We start from the raw sequence: 25,791 nt of genomic DNA, 5'->3' as shown, positions 1-25,791 counted from the left end.
GCATCTTATGGAAAATCACTACCCGGTGTTTCCCCCTCCCTCCCAAATACACAGACAGGGACACAGCAATATTTATTGAGAGCACCAAAGGCATGAAAGAAATGGAGATCTGTAATGCCCACGTGTGGACGTGTCAGGGAAGGGGTGAAATCTGCACACGGACATCTTTTCTCCTCAAAGCTCCTGCTCAGCTTCCCCCCACGCTTCCACGAAAGCCACAGACCTCGTTTCACAGCCTCCCGGCGTCGAAAACGAGGAATTCCGCTGAACCTGCCGGCACGAGGGAACAAGTAAAATAAAACTGAGCGACGTTACCCCTTTTAACCCTGACTCTGGGGAAAACACGGAGAGGAACGCACGGATGGCTGCGGGCGCAGGGACCAACCGCGCTCAGGGGGAAGAGGCCAGGGCCGGGCTGCCTCTCGGCCCCACACCGGCACCCGGCAGGGCGGGAAGAATGGAAGTCGCGGCCTCGCTCCCCTTCCCCCAGGCGGCCCCTCGGGGGCTGGCGATGGCCGGACCCCTCCGCCGCCCTCCCGGGCCGCGGGGACCGACCGCCCCTGGTCGGGCCGCGGGCCGGGTCCCGGCGCTCCCCGGCGGCACCGCCGCATGCGCGGGCGGGGGGTAAGAGAGGAAGCGGGAGAGCACCAGATTCAAATCGGTGCTCTGGAGGGAGGGGAGAAAACTAGGGGAAGGAGACAGCCCGGGGGGAGTGGAGCGGTTCGGAGGAGGGAGGAGGAGAGAGTGGGAGGGGAGTGTGGAAGACGAGTGTGGAAGACGTTGAGGGAACGCGGCAGAAGCCGGGAGAGGAGGCACGGCGTACGGCCAGGGTAGGCAGAGGTGTCAGGGGAACGACTGGGCGGCTTTGGGCACCCACGGCCGCAGCGCGGGGCAACCGCCCCGGCTCGCCCACCCGCCGCGCTCCGCCCGCCCGCCCTCCTTGCCTACCGCCAACACCATGGTGGACAGGGGCCCCTTGCTGACTTCGGCCATCATCTTCTACCTGTCCATTGGAGCGGCGATCTTCGAGGTGCTGGAGGAGCCCCACTGGCGCTCGGCTACCGACAACTATAAGCGGCAGAAGACGGAGCTGCTCAAGCAGTTCCCTTGCCTGGGCCAAGAGGGTCTGGACAGGATCCTGCAGGTACAGCGAGCGCCGCCGGGGCGGGGACAGGGGCTGGGGCCGGGGGGTGCCGGCGGCAGCAGCGGCTGCAGCAGGTGCTGCCGGGCGCCTTGGAGCGAAAAACCCCGCGCCCGTGGGCGAGCGGGCTGAGGAACCAGCCCGGACACGGCACAGCCCGACCGTGTCTGTGCCTTCACAAAGCCCAGTCCCGAAAAACTGTCCCTCGAGCGGGAGCGTAGGGAAACCTCTTAATCTTTCCTAACTACTTAATGACAGAGCCTTTAAATGGGTCCGCGTTGCCTTCTCTTTCCCTCTGAGTCCTAAAGAAGCTGGGGGTTGATTTTCAGCTGGGCGGCCCAGAGGTGCCGCCCGGAGTGTGCTCACGCCCGCTGCTCAGCCCTGCGCCCGTGAATGCGCCTCTTGTTTTAGCACCCAGGGTGGTTTCTTCTGCCTCAATGGATGTTGTGTTATGAGGAAGGGAAATTGAAGCCAAGTGTCTCGATCCTCTTGGTCTGATTTTCTTCCCTTTCTCTTTTTTTATTTCTTCCCTTACTAAATACTGGAGAGATGCCTGGGGGTCCCGCAGTACCCAGGTCAGTCGGGGTAACTGGGGGAAAGGGTGCACGGCTCGCACGGAGGGATGCTCGCAACTCTGGTGCTGTTATACTCCAGGAGACGGACTTTTTTCCAAGCCATAGAGTTGGTAATAGTCCTGTCTCGCTCATCTGGCAGAATGCTCTTCAAACCTAATTCTTAATCGATAGCGTGTATTAAATCCGACAGCAATATAAATTTAGTGCCTTCTTGTGGATGTGGAATCTGTTAAAATGTCGTGGTAAGCAGTAGTGAACTATGAAACAAGCTGCCCAGATATGTGGGGCTCCAGTGGTGAGAGTAAGCCATTTGGGACTTTTATTTCAGAAATGTTTATACCGAGTAGATTTTCTGTTTATTATGTTGGGTTTTTAAAAAAAATATTTTATTTTAAAATTCACTAAAAGTCTATTAAAATGCTCAAATACAGAAGAATGTGGCAAAGTAGCTCATTAATTTTCTTGGTGTAATCGATACTGTGCAAACTTGGAAGAGTATAGATTCTTTATCCTAAAAGTTTGTGGTTAAAGTTCCCTTTCTTCTGTTGGTGGCTTTCTTTGTCTGCTTCAGATAGCATAGCTTTCTGGTAGCAGTGTCCTTATTGTTCCTGTCTTAGTGCTTTGTTAAGTGCCTGTGGTTTTTAGTGGAACAGGTGGGTAGAGGCTTGAAATTATAAAGAGATGTTGGAAAATGAAAGACATGCTATGTGTTTGACGTATGTTTTTGCTGTTCTGGAGTCTTAATGAAATCTTACTCTAGATTATATCCCAAACCTGTTTTAATGACCTCAAGGAAAAAAACTTGTTTGGATTGGGATGTGCCTGGCACACTTAACTTACTGCAGACATAATGTAGAATCTACATTCTGCCTTAATTTATTATGAAATGTATGTTGATATGAGGGAATCATTACGGGGCTTTATGTTTGGTTGTTTTTTCCCATGATGCATATCACAATGAATCCTGAAGTGGCAGAAAGTTGGGTTTTTTTTGGCTTTGGGTTTTTATTTTTTCTTAAAATACAAGATGATAATGAAAAAATATGGAGGGCCTTTCCTCTTCAATGCATTAGCCCCTGCTGATAGTATCATATGTGGTTTGAGGTTTCCCTCGGCACTTCTTCCAATCCTATCCTATGTTCCATGTCCAGTCTTGCTAGACTGATGATCCCACATAGATACTCTGTTGTCATCCTAAACTCAGGTTAGCTTAAATGTAAATGCCTTTATTTCACTCTTATTGGTAACTGCAAACTTTACCGCCTGCTCTCTTTTAGACTTGTGGTTTTGTGCCTGTTCATATTCGACTTCTATGTAAGAAGTGATGGGAAAGAGGGGGAGTGTGTCATATCTGACAGAGGACAATGGCAGGGTGAAATCTAACCTAGCTGAAGGTAACTGATGGTGGGAGGAATCATGTAAGGACATCAGGATTGTGTCCTGAGTAAGCTGCAAAGTATATCAGAAATAGTCTTTGTAGTTGTCCTTTCTCAGCCACTCAGTGCTGCTTCTATTGGGTTCTGCTGAATCTTTAAAGCATTGTTAGCATCTCTTTCACAAATCCTGATCATCCTCTTCTCCTGTTAAACCTCCAAATTTATTCTCTATTCTCAACCAGAAAGTCGTTGATTTGAAAAATGGGCTTTTAATACCTCCCCACCCATCCTCATCCCAACTTCTATCTTGTTCCTCTGAGCCTCTTCCTCTAGTTTCTTCCAAGGACTCCCTAAACTTGTTCTTGTGATTTTGTGTGGTTTAACTCATTTTTCTGCTGTTATCTCTTTTTTTAATAGGTGATTTCATCTTGAAGCCTTTTCTTTCACTCTGTTTTTGGTCTCCACTGATACTCATGTGACTTTACAGAGCCATGTTGAACATTGCTGTTACTTCTCTGATGTTCTATTTAAGACCTCCATTTAAAACATACTGGATAAAATTCTTCAGCAAATATCACCAACTGTAGAATTTTAAATGGGTGTTGGTAAAATGAAAGGATGCCAAGAAATGTTCAAATTGAACTAACAATACCAATTTTGTTTCCAGAAGCAGCCTGAAAGGTGACAAGGACTGACTTATTCAGAGACCGGTCTCTCTGCTGCCCTTGTTCCCCACCCAGGTTAGCTCGTGCGTTCCTTTGAGCCTAATGCTAGCTGTAAGTGCAATGGAAACTGTGTGGCATGACTACAAAGCTAGATCTGTAGTGTTTATCTTGAGCACTTAAAGAGACAAGTAGGTTATCAGCACAGATTCTCAGCTCACGTACAGACCAGCATCTCTGTACCAACAGTTTGACTGATATTAAGTGGGCTGTATTTGGTCAAATACTGTCTAAAGTTTATATTCTGTAATAAAAATTTCACAATGTATTACAGTAGAAATACACCACAGTAAATGTTTATTGAAATGTGTTTAACACACTTGCAGAAATTTACAAGCTGAGTATTGTAGGATATGCTAAAAAGAAAGCCTTTCCCCTCCATCCTGAGAAATGCCTAAAAATAAACTTGCTTAAAAGCAACTTTTAGGACTCTCTTGTGTGAAGAATCCATTTGCTTTTGATTGTTGGGTGTACCATACTATTTATCATAACTGTAAGTGGTAAAGTACTTAAACACTTCTCAGAGTAATGTTATGTAGACCCTGATTTTAAAGGTGACTCGCCCTGAGCAGTGTATAGGCTGGTTTCTGCCTGTCCATGTTCTTCTGGGTAGAGCTGATTGCTCCGATATAAATGTGTCTGAGATGCCACATTATTCACATTATTTAAGCCTCCAAAGACTCTCAGCCACAACTGTGTATTGACACAAGAAGCTGTGTAATCTCCCATCTCTATGTACAATTACTTTGGAAGAGAAATGTCTCATAACTCTTTGGAATGTGTGCAGAAATTAACATTGTTAGTATTAATGTCACTATATCGTATTTACCATCATTGTAGGATCTTAATGTAGTGTAACAGCTTTGTCTGTTGATACAATTCTATGGCTTGTCATTGCCACTTGTTTCAGTGGCCCTAAGTCCTGGGATTCTTTAGGAAGGGCAGCAAAGCAGGGATCCAGTGATGACACCTTTATCTACCCTGCTGTAGGAGGGAGTTTGGAAGACTGAACCAAATATAAGGTGATTCAGTCACTTCCCTCTTCTACAGTTCCGTACTTTTACTCTTTATTGCTCCATCCTGGTTGTGAAACATGAACTTTAATGATAAAGGAGCTATTCATGCAAGGAGGTGCCCTCTTGACCCTTATGTCTATTCAACATGAGCAAAGGTTTGCCTACCCTGGGCCATGTCTTATTTACCAGGAAATCTTCTACTTGCCCACCAGAGTCATTGAAAAATGATATGCTTCCCATTGATAAACATCAAGACTGGTGAAAAGAATCATTTGCAGATGAGTGAAAATGATTACTTTCAAAACAGCAATAAAATGAAAAGAGAAACTGCTGCCTGTGTTTAGGGGAAGCAGACAAACATACTGAGTATGAGAACAAATAGTTGGCGTCTTATTTGAAAAGCGTACAAGACTCTAAACAGGCCTGAGATATAACTTTAGAAACCTAAATGTTTAGACTTAAAGCCCAGTACTGTGAACAAACATTTTAGAAGACTTGTAAGGATGGCTGCTGGAATATACATGGCACATGGTTTATGCTAAAGAAAATAACAGTTAAGTAGATTAATAGTAGTTTCTCCCCTGGTTTTTAAAGTGTCTTCACTTTTCACAAGTATCTGCAGGTACATTTCCAGGATTTTGGTTTGTGTTTGAAGATGGTGAAGCTTGCTTGAATATTCTTGGAATTTATCTTAAATTGAGAAAATTTAAGATTATTCTCTGATTCTGAACATTGTTTGCCATGTTGCTTTAATTTCAAGCTGCTACTTCGAGGTTTAATCTATGTGCAATACTTTTGAGAGAGTCTGAAAACTAGAAAAACTAAAGTTTTCTTTAAAACTTGAACTAGGTTTTCAATGCTTTGTTCAACATATAACAGAGATTTTGGCTTTTGCTTAGGCTTTGTAGAGTGATTTGTTTTTCAGTGTAGAGTTAATAGGGGCATCTTTTTCATAATATTTTCCCTTTTTTGTGCTCTTCAGGAGACGAATAAATGAGATTCTAGACTTAGTTGGGTTTGTTTGTTTGCTCTTTACCATCCTGATCCCTTCCATTGAAGATATTGAAGATGGGGTGGATAAATATGGGGCTGAATTAATTATCTGGAATGCCAGTTGACTTGTCTCTTTCAAGGCGAAGCCTTTTTCAAAGGCTGAACAAAGTGAAGATGAGCACCTTTCAAACAAGGACAAGTGACTGCCAATGAAGCAAAGTTGTTGACTAATTCTAATATCTTTCTTATAAAAACTTCACAGTGTAAATTAAGGCTTATGGTTGTGAAATAGGTATTCCTAAATTTTTCAAATCTATATCTTTAGTTATGCATCGTCTGAATTCAGCAGCGATGAACTGAGATGAAAATGTAGGACCACTGTCCACGGCCGACTAAGATGCCTCAGAGTGTGACTTACGGGTACTGCTACTGCAACATTAGAAAATAATTGAGGACAGGCAGCACAGAATCATTAGGGTTGGAGAAGACCTCTGAGATCATAGAGTCCAACCTTTGACCGAACACCAACTTGTCAAGTGGACCCTGGCACTGAGTGCCATGTCCAATTGTTTCTTGAATGCCTCTAGTGATGGTGACTCCACCACCTTCCTGAGTAATCCATTCCAATGCTGAACAGCCCTTTCTGTGAAGAAATTCCTCCTGCTGTCCAGCTCTGTTACCCCACAGCTTTTCTCTGTGTTTCTACACAGGAAACCTGATGTAAGCAGGCATGCTTTTCTGTTGTGTTTTCTTTTTTTTTTTTTTTTTTTCTTTTTCCCTGTTTAACCATTAAATTGTTTGAACTTTCTTGGAACATAGTTAAACAAAGCTGATAGTGCATACACGGCAACTCTGCTGATGGAGCAATAGCAATCGATCAGAAGCCATAATTTTTCTGCTATGGGCTTTTCCTTTTTCCTGTTAGGAATTTAATCTTTAAGTGTTCCTAGTATGCTGTCCTTCTGTTACCTTAGAACTGAATGTTTGTGTTACCTTACATGTTACCTTCTGCTACTAGGTGTGTTTTTGGCAAGCTCTGCTCTAGAGACCATGGCATGCAAGTAGTTTTACAAGTTATCAACAGTTTGTTCTATGCTTTGGTTCCTACTGTATATATGGTTTTTGCAAGATACCTTCTGTAGCCAGTGAAGATACAGTGTAAGGATGAGTTTGTACAGATTTCCTTTTTAAAAACAAATAGTTGTTTTTGCTATGTATTAATAATTAAACGTAATGAATTGTTTTGCTTTTCTCTGAATGCTGTTGACTTTCAGAACAGTTGTTTTCCTTGCTGGTAGTGCAATTAGATGTCAACATAATAATACACAACCCAGAAACAAGCTGGAGTACAAGTGAGAGTAAATAATCTGATCAGCTGGGGAGCAAAGGAGAATGCTTTTGCACTTTGGTGCTGTAGATCTGCTGATCACAATACCTGTGATTTGTAGAGGTTTTATTTTGTCCTGGCACTTGTTTGATTCTATGGATTGAATGCATAGGAACATGTAGTTAAATTTCTTCCTGGAGTAGGCTGGAATAGTAATAGATCTTTGGGCTTTGTTTAGTCCAAACTGAGCTCATCATAAACTGAGTCTGCTCTGTAGTATGTAACAGAATGCAGTAAAAGGACAAGTGGAAGAGTTGCACTCTTCAGTTAAATTAAAATCCTGAACCACCACCTGTGGTGCTAGAGACATTCTCAGGAGAGCCACACTTTGAGGTCGATTGAACTTTTAAAATAAGCATGCAATATGTACTCTGCATTTTTGCTAGCTCTGTCTGCTGAAGGGATGCCTTGGGCTTGAAGGAGCTTTTTCTTTCTTTTTTTTCTGTCTTGATTCTGTGAGGTCCCTCATCAGCACTGCTGGTTCTAGCTTTACTATATCTTTTCTTTAAAACACCAGGTTCTTTAGCAGGGAACTTCAGGCTGACTGTTTGTTTTCTGTGTCCTTCCATTTGATATTACCATGTCTTTATATTGGAGTTTTTAGATTTTATTTTGTTAGTTATGTACTTACCAACACTTGAACTGTAGGCAAGAGAGCTTGTTCCTAGGCATGTATTGCCCTAGTAGCTCTATTTACAGTCAAATCAGTAAGGAAGTTTGGTGGGGGTTTTTTTTGTTTGTTTGTTTGTTTTTGTTTTTGTTTTTTTCTCTGCATTGTGTTGTGTGAACTCAAGTGGATCAAATACACTCTTGGGTGCAAAATAGCTTCTGAAATGTTTTAAAATCAAACCTCATACACAGATTTTCTTAAGAGAAAGACATATGAGTGATAAAAAGGAAGTAGGAAACAAATGATAGGTTGTGTTTCCTTTTCTAACCGTATGTGTATCTGTAGTATTTCTTACGATGGGCCAATTGTTTTTAACATCTGTTGTGGGGTCAATTGGTACAGATAACCCAGTCTGTAGGACTATATTTCTGCCTTAATGAAAAGGTAGACACAGATTGTGATTGAGCAAACTGGCAAATACTAAATAGACTTTGTTCCATGTCAGCATCTTGCAAATACTGTTTAAGCAGTTTCCAACTGCTGAGAAACAAAACCCAGACCTGTGTGTCTCTTTGAGGTTGCAAGAGGTGCAAAAATGTCCCAGTTGGACCTATCACAGGTCTCTGTATTCTGATACTTCCTAACAACAGTGATAGTTAACATTCATTTGGACTGCGAAGTAAGTCACAAGATTGTCAGATAATGGCAACGAGTGAGTAATAGCTGATGGAACTTGAAAATAATTCAGCAAAGGATTGTGAAGGTCCCGAGGTAGAAAGCAAAGCCAGATATACTACAGTATTTTTGATTGCCTGGCTAAAATATCAGATTATCAGTGATGACTTCTCTGTGTGACCTCCTAATGCTCATATTGCTGCTCTTCTTTGCTACTCCCAGCCTACTCCAAATGAGTAAAAAAGCTTTGGAGGAAAGTTGCTCAAGAATCATGTTTGGTCCCTCGCTAGAGAAACAGTGGTTTGTAAGTAGATTGGTTCTGGTTTGTAATGGAAGTAAGGTTGATGATGTTCCTCCAGGCACCAAAGAAACGGGGGAGGTATTTGAAGCCAAGCAGCTGAACAAAGAGAAGAGTTGATCAAGCTCACTGTGATACTGACTTCTCCCTTAGCCTGCCTGTCTTGCATTAGTCTGGCTGGAGCCTACCACATGCTCAGCTCTTATAGTTGCTGTTAACCAGCTACAGACTGTAATGCAAATATGTTAAAATCAAGTTAAATAGTTGATCTATGATAACCTGCCAGTTAAGGCTTCAGGACTAAGTGGTGTGTATGTGATTGCAGGATGGCAGAGGGCAATCAACGCTTGCCTTGTTGGCACAAGGGTTTTTGAAGGGCACTGGAGTTTATGCTTCACTCTTTCTTATTTTTATCAGTGCACTCTGAAAATTTTTCACCTATGTCACTATGAATTGCCCTTTTAAAATACCACATGCCCACTTCCAACTTTTTTCATGGCTTTTCAGGTAGAAGGCAAGGAGAGGGAGAGAGCAAAAAATTTTGAAGTTGCTTCTGTTTAGCAGCAAACCCAGTAGTCATCTTTATTGTGTCTTTACGTTATTTGTTACAGTAATACTAGATTTTCTAGTAGTGTCTTAACTGGATTGTGACTATAGGATAACAGTGCTTTTTCATGAAGTTGTTACATAGTCTCTGCAAGGTCCTAAAGCTTTCAACTTGATTAATGAAATGAGACTAGATGTCTTTATCTTATATTTAGGGGAAGTAAAATATAGTTCAGACTTGAGAGTTCCTTGGCTTTATTTGCATGTTTTAATAATGCTTGTTCAGCTCTGCTACAATTAGTAACCAATTAGTACAATTGGTTACTTGGACAGATGTCCTCACAGCTGGCTACTTCTTGTCTCCTAGTGGAGAAACTCTTGTCATAAAGTAGTTTCACACTAGATACTGAGTAGGTGTTTTCAGCTGAATTCTGTGCGTCTTGGAAAAACCGTCTCACTTATTTGAGGTAACTGCAGCTTTTCTGTGGTTTTGTTGACTTCCTTAGCATCTTGTATGTGAGCAGCTTTTAAGCTTGAGGGTTCTCTACTTAGAAATCTATGAGTGCTTCCTCTGTCTCAGCTTCAGAGAAGGTACTAGATGCTGCTGAACAGTCACAGATGTCAGTTGCAGGAAATCCGGGCTAGGAAGGAAAAGAGTAGCAGAAGGCAACAATTATGGTACTTCTGTCAGTTGAACCCTCTTGCCTTTAATACACTAGCAAGAAGATGACAAAGTGGTTTGGCTTTCGTGCATCCTCAGGGATGGGACAGTTGAGAAGTGATGGAGCACAGAGTCTGTTAATTACCTGCCACGCATCCGTGCTCTACATTACTCTTTGCCTGCAATTTGTCTTGTGTTAGCTGTTCAGGGGAAACCTGCAAATGTACGGGAAATTTCATGAATCTGAAAGTGTGCATGGTAGTTTTAAAGTGGAAAAATTTTTCAGTTGACTAAGCTTGCTTTTTCACTTACTTAAAGTCCTTTCTAGAAGGATGCAATTTCTAGTTTACCTGTGGGGTTTGACCAGGAACTAGATGTGGTACAGGACTGAAGAAATTATTGGAGAATGATTGAAGCAGTATCTGTTCTGCTTTCTGTCAGTTAGTGGTTGGAAGCTCCCTTGGTAAGAAAGCCCCTTCTGTGTACTTGTTAGTGTAGTGCCAAATGTATTAAAATAGCAGAAGATTGTGTTCCAGTGCATATGTTGTATGTATGGTTTTTAATGTTATACAATTACTGGAAAAAAAAAAGGGGTTTGTATATATGCTGACACAACTGTGTTTAAGAAGTACTCTAATGCATGGCTAGCTTTTAGCAGCAAACTGATGTTATTGCCAGTATAATACACTCACCCAGCAGAAGAAATAAACTAGGCAAAACAAGCTGTTACCAGTCTGAAGAGTGTCTAGGTCAGACTGTTTCTGGTCTGTTACCTCAGTTACTGATCACACTTCTTTCTGTGCTGGCAGATCTCTGTATTTGAAAATGTTTGTTCAGAGCAGCCTCCACTCCTTCCCCAGTCCTCCTCAAAGATCAGTCTTCAGTTAATCTAGTGTTGAAGAGATTTATAGTAAGTAACATAAAAACATTTTATTTCAGGCTAAGCCCTGGATAAAGCTAAATACATAATAGCAGAAGTCTCAAAGCTAAGAGCCTTTCTGTGGCATTTTTTTGCCCTTGTTAGACCCCTTAAGATAAACCCATCACCTTGCAAGTCATACAAAGCATCCTGTCCCTGTTGACATTGGAAGCATGCCTTGCCTTGCCTCCTCCTCCTCCTCCTTCTGCCTGATACAGGAATGATATAGGGAGATAGACTGATGTGGTTGAAGTTAGGAAAAGTTTTTGGTTGACCCTGGAAACCTGGTTGGTTGTTTGGCTTAACAAGGTGGCTTAAGTGAAGATACTACCCCTAAAGAGTTAATAGCCAACAGTGTGTCTTTCTCTTATTCCTGTTCTGTAGCTCAAAAGTCTACCTGATTAAAAATGTTGTTACAAGTAGTACTCTGCTCCACCCAAGTCTGATCACTTTCAGTTTTTTTATTTGATGCTGTTGGGACAGGCAAGATTTTTATTCTAGCATGTGTAAGCTCACTGAATTGTCAGACAGTTAAGTTGTTAGGATAGGTTGTTAAATAGGAAATGAGGTGTGTGATGCTACTAGCATGCTTCAGCAGCAGCTTCTAGCATGTCTTCAGAGAAACAAGACCTTCAAAGTTGTATTGAAATTTGGAAATGAGATACAGAAGTGCTTGTGAAACCAAAAGTCTTTGGCATTTTTCTCCTAGTGCCTAAGAAACTGAACAGTTTTTAGAGTGTTCTAAACAAGTAGCTTTCTGTAAATTTCATAAACTGAAGCATATTTTAATGCATGGCTATAAAGGGGAGAGAATATAGTATGCAGTGTTACTTTATGCTTCAATTCACTCGCTGAGTTGAAAAGCTTATTGCCTCTGTAAGCAAAGCTGTCAAGCTTGGATCACTTGTGTTTTGACTTGTCCTCATTAACTGTTCTTATACACTGAGAGCATGGTGGGTTGGGGTGGGGGGTGGCGGGAAGCTTTATTTTAAACTCAGTTTCCTCTTCTCCTGTGTAATATCAACATTTTCTGTCCAACCCCTCTGCATCTAATAAATTCATCTCAATAAACTGTGTTTTTATTGACAATAGGACTGTTTTGGTTTCATTTAAATCTACTTAAATCAATTGCAACTGAACTGAAACGTATTATTTTGGAAACAGACTGCTCCATGGGTTACCATCTGCTTACGCAATCGGTACCAGCTCTGTTGCAAGAGTCTCATGCAAACACTGTCTGGTTCTAACCCTGCCTAACATAGGTCGCCAGCTGGTGTGAGGGCTTGATTAAACTCTTGACTCTTCTGCTTCCACTTTCTTATCTCTGAAATGGGGACAACAGCACTTTTCAAAGCCCTTCTAAAGGGGAGTTGGCTACATTAGTCACCATGTATGTATTCAGATAGGAAGGAAGCCTAATCTGGTATTACAGATTATTCCAGTGTCTTAATTTCAGTTGATGCAACATAAAAATTATTGAAATACTGTTTTTTTGTTTTTCCCCATCCAAGGCAAAGTGTGTTATAAGCATATTGGACAGAAGTCCACCAAATCAAGCTATACTAATGAAAGCTGTGACATAGTCTGATAGGTTTTATTTCTGAATGAGAATGTTGGTGAGCCAATGAAAAGTAGGGGCACTCAGCATCTGCAGAACAGCTGCAGTTCTCATGCAGCAATAACCTTTAGCTAATTTGTCTTCAAAACATGTCTATGTGGAACTTGGGAAAGTGAAAAGGAAACATTTCTATTACTGCATTAATCAAAAGAGCAAGGGAATGGTGGTAAAGCACTGAATATGCTTTTCATCAAAATAGTTTATTAAGTAGTTCATAAAACTGGAATCTAGTCCTGAAATTAATAGGGGAAAAATACATATAAACTGCTAAATTCTGTAGTTGTGATCTGTCAAAAAAGCCAGATGCCTCTTCAAAACAGTTGCTATTTACATCCATTGCAAGGAAATTGAAAGGGGAAATAAAATTAAGCAATATTAGTTTGCTGAAGCATAGGATCTGCAAGTATCACAAATAGGGAAACTTCAGTATTCAATTCTGCAATGACAAAATAGTTCCAGTTAACTTATTTGCTGAATTAAGAGTTTCACTTATTATTTAACTCTGCAGAAAATCACAAAAAGGAAATAACCTTGTTGATCTCTTTCCATTAATATCCCTCACATTGTTTGTCCTATGAATTATGACTTATGGGAAAATTAACTATCCATGCTATACATCATAGACAAGCAAGTCTTAAACAGTGTATGCTGTAAAAATATTGACATGCCTCCAAGAGGTTAATTTCCCTACAGATTAGACCTTTTTTTCCAAAGGAAACAGTAACACCTATTTGAACTGCATAATAGAAGTAGAACTCCAGTTGTTGAAATTGTTTTTTTATGGACTCTTACCACCCAAATCTCAATGACTTCATGTTTCACTCTAAAAGAGAAATTACTCCAAAACTTGGGGCATCATTGCAGAATTAATTAATTCTCTCATCACAGTAATTTACCGCTAGTCTTCTGTTTTACACATCTGGGCCAGGAGGCCTCTAATCAAGCATGTTGTTAGCTATTTCTTATGTCAAAGAGAAATTAGCAGCAGGATTGCAGTAGTTGGTAGTGAGGGAAAGCTTTATTCATTCAGCTGTAATGGTTCAATTTGCCAAAACCCCTCAAAATTCAACATGTAGCATCTTAAAACTGCTTGGTTTCTGATCACTGGTGTTAAGTTCACTTTCTCTTCAAGGCTTGATTGTGTGCTTGATTTCATGGTATAGAAAGAGCAACAAATATTTCCAAAGACCTGACTACTCTGTTTTTCTGTCAATTCACGTGAACAATGCTGGCTTGGCCTCGGTTTGCCTTAGTGAGGAAATGTGCTTAGGTCCAACCCTGTTTGGGCTGAACATCCTTCTGTGATTTTATTCTTGAATTTTACTGCATGAAAAATGAAGCCTCAGATTTAGGACATTCCTTTCAGTAAAGGTAGTGTGGGAAAGCAAAACTAAATTTCCATGAGGATGAAGAAAGGCAAAACATAGAACTCGTTGCAGACCATGAAATCAATAAGCATCATCCAAATCATGTCTGGGCAGACTACAACAGGTTTCCACAAACACTTATGTACACCATGTGAGGACTTTTTAGAAAACACATATGTGTGTTTTGACTGAAAATGTCTTATACTGCCTATTTTTAAAACACTGTTTTGTAAAATAGATGCTTATGATGGAAAGCTGCAAAGACAAATGTAACTCTTGCATTGCTTCTTACAAAGCAAAAGAACAAAATTATAGAATGGTTTGTGTTGGAAGGAGCCTTAAAGATAATCCGGTTCCAACTCCCTTGCCATAGGCAGGCATACCTTTCACTAGACCATGTTGCTCCTATTCGTGTTCTGTTTCCATTGTCAGATGGAATTTTCATGCAAAATTTGCTTAATCCAAAGAGGACAGCTCTTGTGTTATGTCTCTAGCTCTAGACGTAACAGCCATCTGTAAACCTTCAGTAGAATAGCACTTGGTACAAATGAGGAGTGCAAATTATCATTACAAAATCAGTCATCTTGACTTGTACTTCTTTTCAATGTGGCCTTAAGATAAGGCTTCACAAAGTTAGTAGGGAAATGCATCTACTTTGTAGAACTGCTAGTATATTCAGTAAAGGAAATTATATGTATCCTGTATGACTCAAACCTTACTTAAAGACCTTCTTGTTAGAAGTCTATCAGGAGAAAAAATAAATCAAGCTTGTGCTGCAAAAGTATTGGTCTTCTATTTATCAGTAGAGTTGTTTCTTTACAAGTAATTTGTTTTGCTCTTCACCATTTATCTCTTGGGCACTCAGCATTGTGTCCATCCTTGAAGAAGAGCTCCTGCACGCTTTTAAATGAAGCCATGGAAAATAGTAAAAGAGTAAACACTTTCTCCCAACGTCTCTCTTCTTCTCTCTTACTTTAAGAGAGAAGAGTCTTACTTCTCTCTTACTTAAAGAGGATTTTGTTAGAGGGTAAAAATATGCTCCACTGTGCACTATTGTAGTGCACAGTAGTAGTGCATTATTGTATAGTAGTGCACTATTGTAGTGCACAGTAGTAAGGATTCCAGATCTGAAATCTTACCTCTAACACCACAGTGCAGAAATATTTACATTAGCTAAACTAATCACTGTTAATCTGGATCTTGGTTTAGGCAGGGAGGTTCTTATACCATGCTGAATGCTTTGATTAGCAGCTATTGCCTGGTTGTGAGCCTGTTTTAATTTGCAGCTTAGTTTCATTCAGGCTTATTTTTTTGTTGTTGTTTATTCCTATACCAAACTGGCTTTTTGTTTAAATGGCTTTTGTTTGTGGTCTTGCATTTTAGTTTCTTATACAGTAAAAAGAAAGCAACGCTATCTCCTGTTACCCTTTATTTATGCAGTACAACTTGCTTATCTTCTGTAAATAAAATTGATGACAAAACCTATGTTATTCTCAAGGGCAGTGAGGTCCAGTTTCAAGATACAGAAGTTTTGGAACTCTCCTCTTACTGCAGGCTAATTCAAGGAGAATTTATGTTTACAGCATAGACTGAAGTAGGAAATTAAAGAGACTAAATGAGTTTTAAACTGTGTTTTGCTAGTCTGTTCTCCCTATAATTGAACTAAGTCAGATGTTTTTTCTGTGGTTCTCTTCTACAGGCAGTAGTTCTCTTCTAGAGGCAGTAACTTTCTGTTACTAAATCGAGAGCCTTTCCTGGAACTACTGTTTTTCTGTTAATTTTCAGATATTGCAGAAGTTGGGGAGCTACGAGGGTTAAGTTTGAGCTCCACCCATTTGTTTGTCCCACAGGAGATAATTCTCTCATCATTTCAGTGGGGATTGTTTACCAGGATATTTTCCACTAACTTTAAAACTCTCAGTCTTTGTTCTCCATGCCAAGTGACACACACAAAAAATGTGCACTTGCATCTTGGGAAGCATCATATCCTCAGGAAAGCTGTCTTGATTAGGTTTATTACTCAGCTGTAATTAATTACTCAGCTCCAAAACTCAAGCATATCAATACACTTCATGATGTTTGTGTCCACCTTGGAGGGAAGGAAAAGGTGGTAGTGCTAGTTACCAGCACTGATTGAGCAGCTAACCTTGGAGAACATTACGCAATACTAAGACTGTTTCTCCAGGTAGAAGCAACGCTATGGGCCTTTTGTAGATAGAGTAGACTTCATTGCAGTGATCAGCATTTACACCTATACGAATTACTAAAATGGCCAACACGGGAATGTCTGGTTTTAACTGGGTGGTAGGAGGTGGTGGATTGAGTGTGTGCAGGGGAAAGTAGGAAGAAAAATATCCAATATAGCAAAAGTTGGCACTATAGAGTGGTATAAAAATTTTATTGTCAAATCTTATGTATCCTGTTTCATGCTGCTCATGCTTTGTCTAATTTTGATCATCTATTCAAGCAGGGAATAGCTGGCAGAATTATTTACCTTTTCTGTTTCCAAACAATGATGTGAAATTAATTTATCTGTAAACTCACAACTTGTTTCCACTGGACTGTTTCCTGAAGTTTCCAGACTCATAAATACTGTAGTTAAGCCACAATTGGAGTTTTATGTGTTCAGGTTCAGGCATGTAAAGAGATGGTTCTTTACATCTCCTCTAAATTCATGATTCATGGCCTTCAGATAACAAGCTAAAACCAGAGTAGAGCATATATCTTCTAAATTTGTATGTAGAATCTTTCCCCCCTTCTTGTCACTGACTAATGAGAGCTATTTCTGGATAATAAATTGAGATTGTACTTGAAGAGCATGATTCCTGCTGTCTAATATGGGTTAATTAACAGATTGCCTTTCTAAAGGATCACTTAGTCTTATTAAATTTTAATTGAAAAACAAGAAAACACATGAGCACTTGAAAGACTGAAATAAGGAGTGTTTCTCTCTGTGACAAATGTGCATTCCCTACCCTCATTCATTTTGCCTAGGAAGCAAACTAGGAAGCATGTAGAGTAAGAGGACATAGAGACAAAGGGAGGTGCTTGTTGTCTTTAATGAGACTGACTGCCCTTTGCATGTTAAATCAATTATTTCCTCTCTTCACTGCGTTGGCACTGCCAGCAGTTATGGATTAATAAAGCCAAGTGCTTGGTCTCTGTTACAAATTCATCATTTTAGCATTATTCCCACAGCCACTCTGCTCTTGCAAAAACATAAAACCCAGGAGAAACAACCCTGAAATGCCCAGATTGAAATTTGTCACTCTGTTCCTTTTAAGACTCAGTCCACTGAAGAACCTTTTGCATTGTTTAACTCGTGTGTAATTGTTGCTGTGTTAAAATAATGGTGCTAAAGAGTAAGGATGGAAAAATACTATCTATCATCAGTGCCTGGAAGAAGGTGTGGGAAAACTCTTCCATTTGGCAGAATAGCTAGAAAGCAGGTATATTCTGCCACTGCTCAGGACTGATTCTTAAGCCACTAGCCTTAATAAAGAAAGGTAGGGAGGTGTGACAGTATTATCTCTTACGTTTTATTTATAATGGCATTGTATCTAAACACAAATTCTTTTGAAAAACTTCACTCACACACATTTTTGGAAGGTCCTGCAATAGTAAAATGTGGTGGGTTGACACTGGCTGGATGCCAGGCACTCACCAAAGTCTCTCCATCACTCCCCTCCGCAACTGGACAGGAGAGAGAAAATACAGTGAAAGGTTTGTGAGTTAAGGACAGGAAGAGCTCACTCACCAATTACCATCACAGGCAAAACAGTTTCAACTTGGGGATATTAATTGAATTTATTACTAACAGAGTAGGATGATGAAAAGTAAAATAAATCTTAAAAACATCTTCCCCTTACCCCTCCCTCCTTCACAGGCTCTATCTCCTCCCACTCAGTGGCTCAGGGAGGCAGGGAATGGGGGCGTTATGGTCTGCTTATCACACTCCTGCCACTGCTCAGGGAGAGGGGCTGTTCCCCTGCTCTGCCATGGGGTCCCTCCCACAGGAGACAGTTCTCCATGAACTTCCCCAGCACGAGTCTGTCTCATGGAGAGCAGTTCTCTCTGAGCTGCTGCAGTGTGGGTCACTCTTCCATGGGGTTCAGTCCTTCAGGCACAGCCTGCTCCCATGGGGTCACAGGTCCTACCAGGGAACCTCCTCCAGATTGAGCTCTTTTCATGGGTCTGTATGTTCCTGCCAGGACCCTGCTCCAGCACAGGCCTCCCACGGGGTCACAGCCTCCTCTCAGGCATCCACCTGCTCTGGTGTGGGGCTCCTCCACAGGCTGCAGGATCTCTGCATCCCCAGGGACCTCCCTGGGCTGCAGGGGCACAGCTGCCTCACCATGGTCTGCACCAGGAGCTGCAGGGGAATCTCAGCTCCAGAGCCTGGAGCATCTCTGCCCCCCCCCCCCCCCCCCCCCCCCCCCCCCCCATCTGACCTTGGTGTCTGCAGAGCTGTTCCTCTCACATTCTCACTCCTCTCTCCTCTGGCTGCAGTTACATCAGAGCAATAACATTTTTTTCTTTTTTAACTACATTATCATAGAGGTGTTACCATCATTTCTGATAGACCCAGTCTTGGCCAGTGGTACATTCATCTTGGAAGTGGCTGGCAGTGGCTCTGCTGGACATGGAGGAAGCTTCAAGCAGACTCTCACAGAAGCCACCCCTGTAGTCCCCCCAGCTACCAAAGTGTGGCCACACAAACACAATGGATTCACTAACCCATAGCAAGGATGCTGTTGTTTAAATACTCTTTGCATTTACAGGTTATTCTGGAATTTTAAGAACAGCTAATGTGATAGAATTTCAGATGCAAATAGGAGTTCACTGGCATATCCAATAAACTCTTTTGCAGAGAGATTTTGGAGCTCATGTTGAGCAGTTCCAGTTTGCTTTGGGGTATGTCAGTGTTCTTCTTCAGTTCTGAGCACGTAAATAAAACTTACAGAAGCTTCCTCAGAATTATACTAAATAGTGAATATTCTCAAGTGTAAAGGTATGTGTGTAGGATTAAGATGTCAATGTTTTCTAATCCCTCTTCAAACTCAGTTATGCCCTTTGAAGGACATACATAGGGCTTCTTTACAGCATATAGATGCAGTTATTTAGTCAAGAGTATTTTCTCTCTGGTAAAGACCATTTCTGTGTTTCTCTGTGTTTGATAGTATCTTGTTTGGTAGTTTCTTGTCTTTGGTCTTCTTACTGGACAGCCTGTTCTGTGCTGGTTAATCAGTAAATTAAAAGGGATGTTGAGGTTTAATCCACAGTTTTCTTCATAGCATGTACTCAATTACTGTCACTGGAATCTGCTTTCAAAGTCCAGTAAAGGACAAGGTATCCCACTCTGTGCCTTCTCCATCTAAATGGAGATAATAAAATATTGCAATAAAACTAGAAAGACTGCTTTAAAAGAAAAGAAGTGTCAGCCGTGTTGAAGTCTCGTAATAGGAGTTTTCCCACTTAAAAATAAATCAATAACGAATTGTGACAAAATTACTTAAATAAGAAATCAAGAACAAGACACGTAAAGAAACCTTCTGGGTATTCTGTGTTCTAAACTAGCAGCCAAAAATGATACCTAGTTTACTGTCTGTTGTATCACAGAACTATGCAGAGTGAAAACCAGGCATGTATTTACATGCATTCTTTAACTATCAGGCTTAGATATAGGGACAGCTTTTTATGAAGTGGCATGTGCTGGAGGCTCAATTAGGTAAGAAAAATTCTGCTTAGGTGAAGGCACAAGTTCCTGACAGACCAAAGTAAAGCATAATGAAGGGAAAGCAGTAAGTGTCTTGGTTCTGTAATTAATTCATGCATTGAGAAGCACTGTTGCATGAACAGAATGAAACATTGAGAAGTTGGCTGGGTAAATGAAGACTCAACAAGAATAGCCAAACTTTTTCTTCAGAGCAAGTTCAATTTTGTTATATAACCTTTTGGATAAAGTGTGTTATATAGAATGCATTCAAACTCTACATATACCTTTCTACTTTGTATGCTGTAAGATACTGGTGGATCATTTGAAGTCATTTGTAGCAAATCTGAATAACTTTTATAATTGCCTTATTAAAAGCACAGAAATAAACAAAAACCACTGACATGTTGAAGCAGTTAAAAAAAGGCAACAAAACTTCTTTTAGTTCTTCTTTCTCCGAAGACTGTGGAAAAGTGAGAAGATAATATTCTATCTGCTGTATTGATAGAAGTGTGAAAATATAATCTCATTCTGGATTAAATCCTGCTATTGTTGGAAAAAACTCCTCCCTTGAAGTATGTTAATCCATATTTTGCCAAGACTTTTTTCCCCTACTGGGAATTTTCAAAACTTTGTCCTCTGATAAGAGAACTATATTTAAAGACTAAACTGTTGATTGAAAAATGCAAAGTATGTATGTACTTGCAATAGCACTTGCACTGCATTTATAAAGTAATTGCTTATGACAGCAAGGGGAAAACTTTTCCCCTGCTATTTGTAGTTGATCTACGTAGGAATGTAAACCTGGGGAATAACACTTGTTTTCCAGGGTTTGTTTTTATTTTTTTCTTCTATTTCAATTCATAAATAAGAAGGAATCCTGTATAGTCCTAGTGATCTCTCTATTATTTTGCATAATCTTCATGTACTCTTTGGTTATGTGTGTTATTTACATCTGTCAACATAAGCATGAAGCTTGTAAAGTTTCTATTCTTCTAGAAGTGAAAGTTAACATTATTCCCTCAATGACTGCTTCCTATTTTTTTGCTTCAGTTTCAAGCAAAAAAATCTTGACCTTGTGGTTGGCAGCTACCATACAGATCCCCATTGTCCTGTTAGAAACAAGCTGTTTCTGCCTTGGATTTTGTTTGTTACAACAGACTATACAAGCTCTAGGATTATCAAGAGTCTTGCAGAACCTAGTTTAATATAGCTGGGTATTCACTCCTTTATGCTGAGCTGATCCAGAACCAGACTTGTGTAGTCAACTGATGTCCTCTTCACTTAATGTGGAATTTATTAATTCCCACCATCCTTCTATAATGCAGGTGCTGCTGACTCATATCCTGCACCTCTTGCCCCAACCTCTTGCTTCCAGCTCAACTCTCTGCATAGGTCAGTAAAGGACAGTAAAACTTTCACAGGTTAGCAAGACACAAGGGTGTTGCCTGTCAGACTGAGACAATGTGGTTCATTTGTCTTATTTTTCTTTCTCAAAAAAGGTCGCCAACCATTCCCCACAGAAGAGAAGTAGGAAATCCAGGACTCAGCTAAAAGACTTCTTTTTACATCTGGCATGGTTCTTGCCCTGACAAACATGAAATTCATACTGCAAACATAGATAATGCTGAGAGGGAAATGAGAGGTCAGCTATCCTAAGTCCTGCTGGTTCATGTAATCCTGCAGAGACTGTCAAGTGGCGAAGGCAGCCTCAAAGGCTTGTCCACTTGGCTGTGTCCACTCCCTGTGCTGGCCCTGCTCATATTGCCAGGGCCAGTGTGATTCAGCTTGAGTCCAAGTGAGCAGTTAGGGTAAGTCTGTCATTGCACTAGAGATGGAAGTGAAAAAAGATGGCAGGAACCACAATTGTGTGCCTTTCTGGTGGCTTTGAGCTGCTCAGAAGGGGAGGATGGTTACTACCATGCTTTCCTGAGGACTGTTGCCTTGGGCAGATCACATATTAAAGGTGCCAAGTGGCAGAAACGTGTGTCCAGATAGGGTGCTGCTGTTTTGTATTCTAGGCTGTGTGGGTTTTTTGTATGCTAATCCTTAAAGAATTTTATTTCCTTTCCAAGAAGTGATGAGCTTCCATTTCTGTGCATGACACATGTATAGGAGCCGTTGTAAAGATGACATGGGAATAGCTGATCTTTCTACTGCCTCAAAGAAATCATTTCACCGTATGTGAATTCTCTCAGCTTTCCGCAGCTCTGCCACGTTGTGTCTCTGGCTACCAAAGTAAGCAGCGTGGCACAGCAAGATTTTCTTAGCAGTACTGCATCTGTCTTTGAGGTTAGGAAGAAAGGTGAAAGAATATATAGTTCAATATGAATTCTTTTAAGAACCCAAACAGGAATTTTTAATAAAACATTACTTGTGTACACCTCATATATCTAGACATGAAAAGTAATTGGGGAGAAAGAGTTTTTTATTCATTGGTAAAATCATTAGTTGCATAGTTGGCTTCACTTTCTTCTTCCCTACCCAAAACCCAAGCTGCCAAGGTATTCCAGAGAGGAAAATATTTTCTCTGATGGACAGTATCTTACATTCAGTTGGGGCACATTGGGGGTGCAGAGTGAAAGCCAATCACCTTCAATATCTACCTTGTTTGTTTGTTGTTTTCTCTTTCTCCAGTGACTATAAATCAGAACAATAAATTACGGTGTTTAATATTACATTAGATGTAATATTAATGTAACAACTAAACACGGAAACTTACTCAGTAGTTGAGCTGTGACAGCTGCAAGCCAGGATTAATATATTCTAGTTTGACTGTGAGTGTACAACTTGATCTAGCTATAAAGTACTTAAAAAATTCAGACTGTGCCTCTGAAATAGGTTCTGCTGCTTTTAATGTGTAAGCAGACATCAAAGTGCAATATGCCAACAGGACAGGAAACTTCTGGCCATGGCCACTGTGCTGCCTGTCTACATAATGAGTCTGAGGACGCTGTCCTGTCAGTCTAGCTGTGACCACCCACAGGCATTTTTCCTTCAAAAGGGTTACAGGCTGAGGGGGTTTCTTTTCTCTTTATATACATGTAGTCAATCCTGAGACAATATTATTCAAGTCAGCAGAACTTTGTAATGTATATGTGACTTGGGAGTCTTAACATATGACTCAGGTTTTTTATTATTGGAAAGATATCCATTAACAATTAAATATGTTTTTATTGCATTTAAAAATAGGATTATTATAAACAGCTGACTGCTACTGTAACTTTATAGCTAGAGCCAGAAAACCTAAATCACTGTAAAACCCATATAGGACGAGTAAAAGGGTATGCAATTTGCATGGCATGGATTTTAACTGTTTATGTAGTTTTAAAGTCACTACGAATTCCTTTAGGCTTTTTGTTCATACAATTTCTTTTACCACTTCACCTATCTCTTTAGCCCTGCTGCTACTGGATTTGGTTAAAAACTGAAATCTGGTTAAAGATTAACAGGAGTATACTGTTCATCTGATAGTTTAAATTTAAAATTTATTACCCTGGACAATTGTATTGTGATTGGCTAAGTTGTCAGTATTACACATACCTATGATTAGATAACTACTGCACTTGTATAAAAGATTTAGATGTCAATGTGAAAAAAGATTGCTGTTAAACTTTTTTTTATTCCTTGTAGGAAAGTCTCTAAAGTACTTGGTAGATTCTAAATTCAGTGTTTTTCATTGCGCTAAATCTTTACATCCTTGATAAAAGAACTTGAGAAAGAAGCAAAATTACTCCTATGTTCTTTTGGAGTCAGAAGTGAGAAGCCTAGGAGTCCTCAAAGGATGCTTCAGTTCTTGCTTTAATGGATTCTGCTTTCGAAGCTGTGATTGTCCATCACACTGTAATACTGTTGAGAGTAGAATGAAAGCCATTGGGTCTAATTTCAGGCTTAATAGTTCAATTACATCTCCTTTCTTGTGGAAAAACAGCATTTCAAAAGACAATTGTTCATACCACTAGGAGAACCTTAAAGCTGACCTTAGATCTATATGTCATATCGGGGGAATGCTTTGAATAACATGGGAGGCTTTAGTCTCTTCTAAAGAGATCTGAGTCTGAGCAATATCTGGCTGTTCTTCCTGTATGTAATAGGGCGCCTGTGGGGCAGAATCTGTTGCTCTAGTTTATATATAGCCAGTTTATCGTCTTCTGTCTTCAGTCTGGTTTATCTGTCTATCTGGCCACGAGTACCCCAGAAGTCCTTTTTTCTTCCTATTGCTTATTGTCATCAGACCTAACTGTTCCTTACTAGAGTATCTTAAGATTTTCTTGCATTCCTTAACTCTTAGAATAAAATCAGTCAGTGTGACCTGTATGGGCCAAGACTTCTCCTTGCTATTTTTAAGTTTGTTTTGAGAATTTTCCACCCCTACTCTTACTCATATGGGGGGGATTCAGATGGCAGGTGTCTAAAACAGTCCTGCCTTTATCAGTATAAACTTTCTTGAGGTGAGACCTAAGGCAATATATGAGTTAGTTATTTTCAGCTTTTGCATTTAGTCATACTTGAAAAGGTGTTTTAAAATTACATCTTTCAAGATATTTACACTTGCACCATCTACCCTCTTCTTCCTTGCCTCGTATTTTACAATCCAAAGACTTTTTGGTGGAAGTTTTCTGTAGTTTAGGAAATCAAGCACATTCAGCTTGGGGCATTCTGTATCCTAGCATATGAAAATAAAGGTATCTCTGACATTAGACCCTAATAGATTTGCCAAGCAAAAAAACACAACCATGTTTGCTGTTCAGTTGTATAGTGCCCACTCACTTTTTTTTTTTGAGGTTTTTTGTTGTTATTGTTGTTGTTTTGGGGATTTTTGGGGTTTTTTTTTAAGCCAAAAGTTTAATTATTTCAGTATGTGCAAAAGTTAAGCTGCTTGGAAAGCAGCTACATATTTCCCACAGCACCAAAGCTATATAAGCATGTTTTGTGACTGTCTTTGTTCCTGCAGCTGGAATGCATATAGTGCATTCAGACTTATTGCAGGCATAAAGTAACTTAGAAGACTGGACTGTAGATCTTAGATAACTGTGTGCTAATGGCCAATAGCTGTGTGCAAATAGGGACAGGAAGAGGATGTCAGCTGTGTCTGGAAAATTATCTGTGGTTCACTATACCCAGGGTTCATATAACTTGTAGAGCTGGCCATCTCCCCCATGTTGTTAGCTGCCTGGCTGTGAAGGGCAGCTGTGTGCCACTCGGTCCAGCAGGTTCTTCCCCTCAGATCTGGAGCCTCTTTAGACCTCCAGACCTCAAATCCTGGCAGGTCTTGACATAACTGTATGTTCTGGGAAACTGAGCTCATAAGGTCAGGCCAAGGTGGATTAATGCAATGAGATGACAGCCCGTGACAATGGGAGTGGATAGTTCACTGGGTCTCTCGGAGATCACTTGCTCTGTGAGGAAACAACAACTAAAAAAAAATCCAAGTCTGATTATGGAATGGAAAATGACTGGAAAACTGGCGCTTAGTGTAACATTTAGGCAATGGAAGAAGCCAAGGCATCTTTTCAAGAATAATAGATAACAGATTGTGTTTTCCAGGTGATTTGGATGTCCTTTGGGACTTCCAGGAAGTTCCTCTGCAGACCATGGCAGAAATGAATGACTGTACTTTGATTGGTTTCTTCTCAGATGAGCTCTTCTGATCCTTTTTTTTTTTGGAAGAGGGTTTGTGTGTTTTACTTGCATGCTCTCAACCTGCCTGTTTTAGGATGGCTTCTCATTTGTACACCACTTTCTCATGATAAATGAGTGCCTTGGTGAGAACTCTGCCCCTTTTCTATCCAGAGCCTGTAGGCTATGGAAAGACACTGCATCCACTTCTACACACACTTTGAGTTTACCAGGAGAAAAAAAAAATCTAGTTCTTTACCTTCATTGACTTTCAATGCTTCTCCTTTTATCTGCTGGAACAGCCTGTGTGTTGAAAGTGCATTTTTAATTTAATTGTGTGCATCTTGTATATGTACAATACATTCACTTTGAGGGCATTTTTATTACAGTAGGAGGGTGGTGATATGTAATAAGTCTCAAGAATAATTAAAACCTGTGTTAACTTGTGTATGTTTTCAGTAGTGATTGAACTTTGTGTTGAGTCTCTGCTGGGTCCAAGATCAGATCTTAATCAAGTAGAAAGGAAGGAAGGGGTGATGGGGGAAGGAAGAGTTG

At 40.4% G+C, this 25,791-nt stretch overlaps 2 protein-coding genes across 3 annotated transcripts in view; one reads left to right on the top strand and one right to left on the bottom strand.

Annotated features, from left to right (window-relative positions):
• Positions 1-59: 59 nt before the first annotated feature.
• Positions 60-1,064, bottom strand: LOC128785350 (bcl-2-binding component 3, isoforms 3/4-like). 2 transcript variants are annotated; one of them, XR_008429852.1, is made up of 2 exons: positions 985-1,064; positions 60-270 (listed from the first exon to the last, which is right to left on the bottom strand). XR_008429852.1 is itself a non-coding variant. In XM_053937796.1 (2 exons), exons 1-2 carry the CDS (start codon positions 609-611, stop codon positions 175-177), a joined length of 348 nt encoding a protein of 115 aa, XP_053793771.1. In that variant the 5' UTR covers positions 612-909; the 3' UTR covers positions 60-174. The 2 variants fall into 2 exon arrangements, 1 of the variants encoding a protein (XP_053793771.1); XM_053937796.1 differs by lacking the exon at positions 985-1,064 and adding an exon at positions 360-909.
• KCNK5 (potassium two pore domain channel subfamily K member 5) overlaps positions 928-25,791 on the top strand; it is a 34,930-nt gene continuing 10,066 nt past the window's right edge. Inside the window, exon 1 of the mRNA XM_053937795.1 lies at positions 928-1,144. Within this exon, the coding sequence (XP_053793770.1) occupies positions 959-1,144 (186 nt within the window). The 5' untranslated portion in view covers positions 928-958. The remainder of the gene's footprint in view (positions 1,145-25,791) is intronic.

This window comes from Vidua chalybeata, chromosome 3, assembly GCF_026979565.1.
Source record: "Vidua chalybeata isolate OUT-0048 chromosome 3, bVidCha1 merged haplotype, whole genome shotgun sequence".
Lineage (NCBI taxonomy): Eukaryota > Metazoa > Chordata > Aves > Passeriformes > Viduidae > Vidua > Vidua chalybeata.
Note: the sequence above shows the minus strand (reverse complement) of the source record. Positions and strands in the feature narration are given on the sequence as shown.